Source organism: Stegastes partitus, unplaced genomic scaffold, assembly GCF_000690725.1.
Source record: "Stegastes partitus isolate 25-593 unplaced genomic scaffold, Stegastes_partitus-1.0.2 Scaffold1979, whole genome shotgun sequence".
Taxonomy (NCBI): Eukaryota; Metazoa; Chordata; class Actinopteri; family Pomacentridae; genus Stegastes; species Stegastes partitus.
The window spans coordinates 1-10101 of record NW_007579710.1 but is presented as its reverse complement, the minus strand read 5'-3'; the positions used below and the strand labels follow the sequence as shown (position 1 = coordinate 10101).

Here is a 10101-nt window from a genome sequence, read left to right as displayed (position 1 = left end):
AAAGTTTGTTGCGGAACAAATTGCAAAATGCAGAACAAAGGAATTAGCTTTAGATTACGACTCCTGAAGTAAAAGTAAAATTGTCACAGTTGCAGTTTTTGCATGGCTTCATTTAATATACAAATATTAAAACCAGCTGATTCTCAGGAGGTCAGGTGGGCAGTGATTAATTGTTCATGGAACGACCATCATACATATATTCTGGTCACTGAGTTTATGTGTGCAGGTATTTATTGATGTATATATATTAGTGCCAAAGGCTGTGTACATACAGTAATTACTTACAGTCTCATGATTGGTATATTGTATACAGGCATATAGTAATCATATAAGGAAGAAAATGTATAAACGTGTGCGAGTCGTAACTTGCTCATAACTAAGGTGAAATGCGTGTGTAGTGGTTGGAGTGCTGGAACAGCTCAGATGAACCAGTCCTGCTGCTGCTGCTGCTGCAATAATTATTACATGTTGCTTGCTGTTGTTTAGAAATATCCCGCCAGATTTCGCCCGGAAAAGGAGGCTGTAAAAGGACTCTGTGATGATTCTGATTGGTCGAAAATGCCGCTTGGGTCTTCTCTGATTGGTCGAACTGAAGACATGGCTACGCCTATCCTCTCTGATTGGCTGATGTGCTCAGGCATCATTGTAACCGGCTGGAGGTTTGTTGGCGCTCTCAATTTGAGATTCAACTGAGATGGTCGGTTGTTCTTGCAGAGTAATAACTTGTAAAAGCCGCTTTATACCACAGTAAGCGTATTTATTATCAGTCTGAGGAGTAAACAGCCGCTTTGTGAGGAAACTACCTGCTTCGCTGCCAACATGCACGTCATTAAACGAGGTATTGTTGCTTATTTAAATATCTTTGCTGTCTAATCAGTTACTGTCGGATAAAGGAAGTTTACTGTTGTTGTGCAATTCTGGGAATCTCTTAAAATGTGCCTAAGCTGTGCTAAATGTCTACACTATAGAGGTGCATGGAATATTTTAGTCTCATGGTCATTTTCAGTCATTAAAGTGCGTTTTCGTGTTTCTGTGTTGTGCATTTCCGTTGAGACACCAAACAAAGACTTATGAAAGAACAGTCAGTTAATTAGTTCCTCACTTTGCCGGTTTGTTTCTTTGTTTCTTCTGTATTTTGGACACAATTTGACGCTGAGGATAACATAGTTTTTCGAATAACAGCGACTCAGTGGAGATTTTAAATGGATAATTGCGCCTCTGCTCTCCTGCTATTTGCGCTCTTTTTTTTCCTGGTGTTTTTGTTTGTTTGTTTGTTTTTAAGTAATTGCACTGCAAACGTCTCTATAAGGAACGAGTGAAGGAGGGTTATGTTTGGACATGTTATATTGGCGCCAAGCAGCCAGGTGTCTCCCTTTTGTTGGCACAGTGACTGGTTGAACAGGTGTTCATCTCTCAGCTAATTAATCAGTGGAGGGAATCCAATTAACAGATAATTGAATTGAACTGATCGTTATGCTGTATTTAACTCTGCGGTTACATAAAGCAGCTATGATGAGAGTTTGCTTCAAAAGTCAATGACATACGGTCGTCCTCGAATTTATTCATATCCTCCCATTAAAGAAAATGCGAAATTCACAATAGTCACTTAAATAACTAGAAACTGAGACAAATAATAATAAATAAAAATTTGCTAAATTATAATTTAGTGAAATAAGACATTGCTTTTGAATTGTGGCTGAAAAGAATAATTTAAAAAAAAAACTGTCCTGGACAAATTAGAGCACTTTGCTGATGAACAGGTGCAGAAGTCTGATTGAGAGTTACAGAAAACACTTTGTTTCTTTTTCTTTTTTCTGTTGAACCACATTTTAAAAGCAATGTCATGATTACATTTTTTATTTATTATTACTTTTGTCAATTTCAACTTATTTCAGTGACAGCTGTTTTTTTTTTCCTTCTTGAATGGGAGGGTATGAATACATTGGATGTAAGCATTAGGACTAATAATAATAATTGTTCTTTTCAGATGGACGCCAGGAGGGAGTTACTTTTGATAAAATCACATCCCGCATCCAGAAGCTCTGCTATGGGCTCAATGCTGACTTTGTGGACCCTGTAAGTTCAAACCACACAACAAAATGAATACAGACAGGCATCATGTATCAAGTGACTCCAATCCAGGGGTAATCTACCACGTGTAACCTTTTATCTCTGTTTCTGCAGACCCAGATCACGATGAAGGTGATCCAGGGCCTGTACAGTGGAGTCACCACCGTGGAACTGGACACTCTGGCAGCGGAGACTGCTGCCACGCTCACCACTAAACATCCTGACTACGCAATCCTGGCTGCGCGGGTGGCTGTGTCTAACCTGCACAAAGAGACCAAGAAAGTGTTCAGTGGTGAGTACAAGTTACCATGAAAAATATTCTGTTGCAATGAAAAATGTGTGATTTTTGTTTATGTGTTGAATATAAGTTTAAATTTGACTTTTCAACAAAACAAAAAACCTCTGTTATAATGTCCTCTGGTGCAACATTTTTGGTAAATAATAAAGTTGCACGTAATGGTGTCGTTGCTTCACATCAGTAACGAGCCTCCCAGATGTTGATGCTTCTCATCCTGTAATTCTGTGACAGATGATGGCCTAAAGATTAACCACACTTAGTCACTATTTGCTTTGGGAAACTGGTCGTTCTTTATTCCGTAAAAATGATGATTAACTTGTTAAGATTGTTATCTGTTTTATCGAGTTGGTGGATGTGGACTTTGCTGCAGGCAAACTGGCACTGATTGTACACTGATAAACTATCTGTACCAATATTACACTTTCTTTCATTTTTGCTTGCGCAGATGTGATGGAAGACCTGTACAACTATGTCAACCCTTTGAATAGTAAACACTCTCCTATGATCTCCAAGGAGACGCTGGACATTGTCCTTGAAAACAAGGCTGTAAGTCACATTTGAATATTGTGTGTCAAATTTGAACCGGTTGTTTTTATTCTTAGCATTTTTAACATCTTATCTCCTCTTCTTTGCAGCGCCTCAACTCAGCCATCATTTACGACAGAGACTTCTCTTACAACTTCTTTGGCTTTAAGGTAATTTTTCATTTCCTTTTGCATTCAGCGTCTCATACGGATGCTGGTATTATCCATCTAATTTGTTGTTTTGCTCTAATAGACTCTGGAGCGGTCGTATTTGTTGAAGATTAATGGCAAAGGTGAGAGTTAATTTTCCTATAGCGTCTTGAGAAGCATGTTAATGGGTGCAGGTACTCCTCAGTTATTTGCATATTCTTTATTATTTATTGTCTTTTTTTTTTTTTTTTTTTTTGTAGTTGCTGAGAGGCCTCAGCACATGCTGATGAGAGTGGCAGTTGGAATTCATAAAGGAGACATTGATTCAGCCATTGACACCTACAACTTGCTGTCAGAGAAGTGGTTCACTCATGCCTCTCCTACTCTCTTCAACGCTGGCACCAACAGGCCTCAGCTGTCCAGGTAAACAATATGAAAATGATGGTATGCTCAGAGCAAATATGATAAAAGCTTAAATGCTTTCTTTGAAACTTGATTTGTTTTTCCTAATCTAATCTCTTTTTGCAGTTGTTTCTTGTTGGCCATGCAGGACGACAGCATCGATGGTATTTACGACACACTGAAGCAGTGTGCCCTCATCTCCAAATCAGCTGGAGGTATTGGACTGGCAGTTAGCTGCATCAGGGCAACAGGCAGCTATATCGCTGGGGTGAGCAAAGTTCACATTGCAAAATACAAAATCAAGCAAATACAAAAGAGATTTATTTCACAATGTGTTTTTGTTCTTGTTTTTTTGAAAATATATAAAGTGCTCCTTGTTTTTCAGACTAATGGCACTTCCAATGGGTTGGTTCCTATGCTCCGAGTGTACAACAACACAGCACGTTATGTTGACCAGGGTGGCAACAAGGTGAAGATTTTACCTTATTGATTTAAGGTGCATAAAATGGTGCTTGGGATTGTTGCAGTATTAATCACTTTGCTCTGTTTTTTTGTTTGTTTGTTTTATAGAGACCTGGGGCCTTCGCTGTGTACCTGGAGCCATGGCATTTTGATGTGTTTGACTTTTTGGAGTTGAAGAAGAACACCGGTAAAGAAGAGCAGAGAGCCAGAGACCTGTTCTTTGCCCTGTGGATCCCAGATCTCTTTATGAAACGCGTTGAAAGCAATCAGGTGATTATCGACTGTATGTCTGCATTCTTTGACACTTCGTCACTCGTGCTCAATCTTCAATAGAGAAAAGTCTAATCATTCCTCTGCTGTCCTTGCAGGATTGGTCTCTGATGTGTCCTGGTGAATGTCCCGGGTTAGAGGAGTGCTGGGGAGAGGAGTTCGAGGAGCTCTACACTCGGTAAGATCAGCACACCAGAACTGTATTTTTCAGAAACGGCTAATTTATTCAGTTCTAACATGTCCCCGTGATCCCGTTGGTCTTTAGATATGAGAGGGAGGGCAGGGCAAGACGTGTGGTGAAGGCTCAGCAGCTGTGGTACGCCGTCATCGAGTCACAGACAGAAACCGGGACACCATACATGCTCTATAAGGACGCCTGCAACAGGAAGAGCAACCAGCAAAATCTGGGCACCATCAAATCCAGCAATCTGTGCACAGAGATCGTAGAGTACACCAGCAAAGATGAGGTGATGTGTATAAGATAGTATATTCTCATCTACAGATTTAACTTGTTTCAAGAATACTAAAATTGCCACATGCATTAGTTAGTCAATGCTTGTTTTTAGTTAAACTTTTTCTTTATTTTTTACTCAGGTTGCAGTGTGTAACCTGGCATCCATTGCCCTCAACATGTACGTGACACCAGAAAAGACCTTTGACTTCAAGAAACTTGCATCTGTCACCAAAGTCATTGTTAAGAACCTGAACAAGATTATTGACATAAACTACTACCCAGTGCCCGAGGTGAGATTTCTTATCTGGTGTTTTCTTCGCTATCAACCGTGCAGTCTCATGAGCTTTCTGTTAACAAATAACACCTCCCTCCTGCCTTACAGGCTGAAAGGTCTAACAGGCGTCACAGGCCAATTGGAATCGGTGTGCAGGGTCTGGCTGATGCCTTTATCCTTATGCGCCATCCATTCGAAAGCCCAGAGGCCCAGTTACTCAACATTCAGATCTTTGAGACCATCTACTACGCTGCCCTGGAGGCCAGCTGTGAGCTGGCAGCTGAGCACGGCCCTTATGAAACCTACGCTGGCTCTCCTGTCAGCAAGGGAGTGAGTCGTTTTCACAGAGCCTCAAATTCATCCCGTAATACCTTTAAACAGTTTGGGATGAGATGCTAACCTAGACGTTGTGTTTTTCAGACCCTTCAGTATGACATGTGGGGGAAAACCCCGACAGATTTGTGGGACTGGAACGCACTGAAGGAGAAAATCGCCAAGTGAGTCTTCCTGAATGTCTTTCTTGTTCTTGCCATTTTATGTCTCACATTTACTGTAGTCTGGAGACTAGTTTATGCCTTATTTAACTCCTCTTTTGCCCCGTGTGTCTTCAGGCACGGTGTGAGGAACAGCCTGCTTTTGGCTCCGATGCCCACAGCTTCCACTGCTCAGATCCTGGGCAACAATGAGTCCATTGAGGCTTACACCAGCAACATCTACACGCGCAGGGTGCTCTCAGGAGAATTCCAGGTCAGCACTGAATGCATTTGCTTTTTTTGCACATCGTAGCTCATATGCTCATAGAAGGAAAGTTTGCTATGTGTTTTTTCTGCCTGTCCTGTAGATTGTGAATCCTCACCTGCTGAAGGACCTCACAGAAAGAGGACTGTGGAGCGAGGAAATGAAGAACCAGCTGATTGCTCAGAACGGCTCCATCCAGGTAAAGGCTTGCACTAACTGATTCGGCATCACTGCGCTAAATGTTCCTATAGTATAAACTTAAACTAAATACTTAAACACTTCTCCTCAGGAAATCAAAGAGATCCCTGATGATCTGAAGCAGCTCTATAAAACAGTGTGGGAAATCTCCCAGAAGACGGTTCTCAAGATGGCAGCAGATCGCGGTGCCTACATTGACCAGAGCCAGTCCCTTAATATCCATATAGCTGAGCCAAACTACGGCAAACTGACCAGCATGCACTTCTATGGTTGGAAGTTGGTAAGTCAGGACTGAGGGGAGGCATATTTGAGGCAACGACAAATATGCTGCACCAGAGTAGCAAAAAAAACAAGAAGTTAAAGCCTGTTTGTTTTCTCCGCAGGGCCTGAAAACTGGCATGTACTACCTGCGAACGAAGCCCGCTGCCAACCCCATTCAGTTCACCCTGAACAAGGAGAAATTAAAGGAGGCCCAGTCAGCCAAGAGCACGGAGGAGGAGACCAAAGAGCGCAACACTGCAGCCATGGTCTGCTCCCTAGCAAACAAAGATGAATGCCTGATGTGTGGCTCGTGAGTGAAGCGCCATGAGACACTCCGACAATCGTCCTGAACCACCAGCTTTTGCTGGTATGTATTTTTCACGCTTTTTATTTTGTATATGATGTTGTAACGGGTGCTTTACTTATGCCGCTGTTTTTAAGTCACAAATCTTTGCAGTTCTTATTTAATATTTACTGGTTTTTCATCATGAAGTGTATGTTGGTATTGCAGGTCTTGTATAGAATTAAAGGGCTCAATGAATTATTAATATTTGCTCTTAGTTTTACCAATTTTAACATGTGTCACATTGATGACTTTCATTTTGGTCTGTATTTTAAATGTATGGAAAATAAACTTGTTATGCAATGGTTTTACATCTTGCGTCATTATTGTGTAAGAATATATCCGTCTTGATTTATACTTGAGTACTTGAGCGTATAGAGTATATATTTAATGTTATATGTGTTTAGACCTGCATTTATTGAGGTCAAAGAAGGATTTTTCACAATCAAGGTGAAATATCTTCCACAAATAATCGCTTTGTTGATTTTTTGTTCATAGTACAGTTTTGTTTTTATGTTTCCCCATCATTTGGGATGTTTGATCAGCTGTTTAGACAGGATGGTAAACGGCTAGCTGCTGATGCGACAACAACAAAACATGAGTTAAGTTTGCGGCTGTGAAATGTTAGAGTATGTTTTAACTTTTCGTCTTAAAGCTGGCAGGGTCGGACTCAAAACACCAACAAAATGTTGAGTCAAACAAACACTGCAAAAAAAAAAGAAAAAGTGGGGCTACATGCGCGGGTGTTTTTCCAGCAGAGGAGTCTGGATGTTACGTGTCTCGGGACAGGTGACGAACTAATGAACTGATGTGTTCATGCATGACACCTCAAGGGAGCAGTATGTGTGAAGCAAGCCGAGACTTGCACTGTCACACTGTAGCAACAGGTACAGTAGAGTAGCCCGGCCACCTGCTGAACAGAAACACTCAGGCAACGCTAATTCATTACCTGCAGTCAGCTCAGATGAATCTACGCTACAATCAAGACACGGAAACAAATGTAATTTCAATTGACTTAATTGTTCACAGAGCCACTATAGTGCAATATATATGAGTGTTACATAAGAAACCAGTGACTAACAGAATCTCTGCTACTGAACAGTACAACCACTTTGTAACACACTTGCCATCATCAGGTGACAAATGAACCACATCTCAGTTTCCCGTTTTAAGGAGTGACAACTTTTTGTGATCTAATCTGTGTATATCCATGTGTAAGGCACTGTAATGATGATTTGCTCCAAATGATGCTTGCATGGAGTTGAATAAGCACACAGACTTTTGTTGGCGTTAAATCCACTGGTTATATAAACATGTGATGACAGGATGGTTTAAAACTGTTGTGATCTAATCTAGATGAGAGACAAGCATAGTCTGAAAAAAATCCAAAATATGATTTGTACGAGAACCACTGTGGAGGAGAATTTACACCTTAATGTCTCTATTTGATGAAAGGATTAGAAAAAAAACAGGTGTAAAATGTACCAAAGGTTTGTTATTTGAAGAAGGAACCCGTCGATAGTCCTTCTTCTGCATCAGAGGAACATACAGTTTGACTTATTTCACACATACGTGATGAGAATTTTTGTACAGACGCTACACCAACTGGCTACACTAGCTTCTCACAATGTCAGTGACTAAAGGAACAGCTTAGCATTCTGGGAAACACATTTATTCCTATGAGCATACAGTAAATATGAGGCTTCAGCCAGCAGGTAGGCAGCTTATCTCAATATAAGACTAGAAACAGGGAAACAGGTAGCTGAGTTCTGTCCAGCATCAGCCTACAAACACCACCTACGCTCACTTGTGAACACTTCATATTGTGTTCTGGTGTCAACATGACAACTCACCATTTGAAGAGATGTCCTGCACTCTGTTTCCCAAAATGCAGAACTTTAGCTGATAATTTGAATTTAAGCTGTGATGAAGCCAAAAAGTAGGGCAGAGACGCTGCAATTTTCATCATAACGATCTTGAAATTATCAGAACCAAATGTTTCGGGAGTATAAATGTACTTAGTAGAAATATCACATTCACTGGCCCCTTTTTCTCTGTCATGGACCGGTAAGAAAACCCAAACCACATATCTCCAAACTGTCAACAGGTTGCTTTTCCAGGGTCAAAATGGGCCTTTGGAGCGTGACCACACATAACAAAGCATGTTTTACCTTAATTGACAGACATACATTAATTTTCCTGTTACTTATGACAATTTAATAAACAAAAATGATGCTTAAGTAAATGAATGCTGGTGATTTTCCTTTGGTGCTGTCTAAAACCTGTTTGGGGAGTGTCAACAGCTCCTCTATGCAGGGAAAACCTTAGTCAGTGATTAACAGTGCAGTCATCGCTCACGCCTTATTATCAGATACTGGATAAGGTGACCAAAGGGCCAAACTCTGAAAATGTCATCATTTCCTTTGAATGGGAAATCACTAACGTCTCACTAGTGCACCATCAATCGATCCTTCCCCTTCTTGGGAACCGAAGCCTGTGTCCTGGGAGCTGCTGCTTCCGGTTGGTGAGGGAATAATTTTTTTGCTTCCGTGTTTTTCGTTGCTCGCCCTGACGCCAGATTTCTCTGCAATGTTATTCTCGAACTTTCTGCCCTTCATCCATCTGGCCTCTACTTCACTGTCTTGCAGCTCCATATCTTTGAACTTGTTCAGTATTTTCTTTGTGTCTGTCTTTTCATAGCTGACTTTGCTGCTCTCAGAGCGTTCAGGCATCACCTCTGGGGGTTTTTCAGTCACCTTCACTGCTGTTTTTATCTCTCCTTCCCTTCTCTTCTCTGCCTCATCCTGTGCGGCCTCAGCTTTCACCTTTTCTTCCTCATTATTACAGCTTGTCCCTTCTGCCACCTCCTCTTTCACTTCATTGTCACCATTTTCTTCTTCCGCCTGCTCTCTTTTCACAACTTCCCTCTTATCCCCCAGCTCTTCTTTAGCTCTGCCTTCCTCCATTTTCACCACATCACAGTCCGTTACCTGCTTTGATCCCTCAGCTCCACATTCATCCAGCTGAGTCTGTTGTGTCTCTGATTCCTGCTGTGCATCAGAGTCCACCTTTTCTTTATCCACCACTTCCTCTTCGTGGTGCACTGTCACTTTAAGTGATGCGTTTTTGTCGTCCTGTCTGCTGTTAAAACCTCTGAAATTGTTCTTGGCACCGATGATGTATTTGCCCAGAATAGAGGAGCCATCTTTGGTCAATGCATCGTTTGCTGTGTGCCCATCATCCATCAGAAGCTGCTGCACCACTTTCAGGTCACCGTGCAGCCTGCTGACTGCTTTGTTCAGCTCAGTGATCCGATTGCCGATATCTAAGGGAAGAAAATACTCCAGTCACACCACAGCATCCAGGTATTTTAATGGTTATAATGAAATGCAGTTTTTACACACTGGAAGACGGACCCAAAGACTTTTTGGCTCAAATGCCACAATTACTGCAGGAACCTGTCATGACTTTTGACTGCTTTCAATAGTTAGTACTATAAAGTTATTATCATTATGTTATTTATTATGTTGAGTCTTAACAAGTGTGAAAATCAAAGTCATTTTGTTCTTTTATCAAGTCAGTAATTCTTTCTAAAGTAATGCTTACAATCTAAAGGTGTCAACGTTGGAGGGTTTACTGCGGATCCCTAAAGCATTC

At 41.2% G+C, this 10101-nt stretch overlaps 1 protein-coding gene across 1 annotated transcript; it reads left to right on the top strand.

Moving 5' to 3' along the window:
* The first annotated feature begins 669 nt into the window (after positions 1-669).
* On the top strand, positions 670-6755 carry LOC103373425 (ribonucleoside-diphosphate reductase large subunit-like). The gene is made up of 19 exons (XM_008303311.1): positions 670-838; positions 1988-2076; positions 2185-2362; positions 2814-2914; positions 3004-3063; positions 3146-3185; positions 3303-3465; positions 3571-3712; positions 3830-3913; positions 4015-4176; positions 4275-4354; positions 4442-4643; positions 4771-4920; positions 5013-5234; positions 5325-5401; positions 5516-5651; positions 5746-5841; positions 5932-6120; positions 6224-6755. The coding sequence occupies exons 1-19, from the start codon at positions 820-822 to the stop codon at positions 6413-6415; spliced, it is 2382 nt and encodes a 793-aa protein (XP_008301533.1). The 5' UTR covers positions 670-819; the 3' UTR covers positions 6416-6755.
* Positions 6756-10101: the final 3346 nt, after the last annotated feature.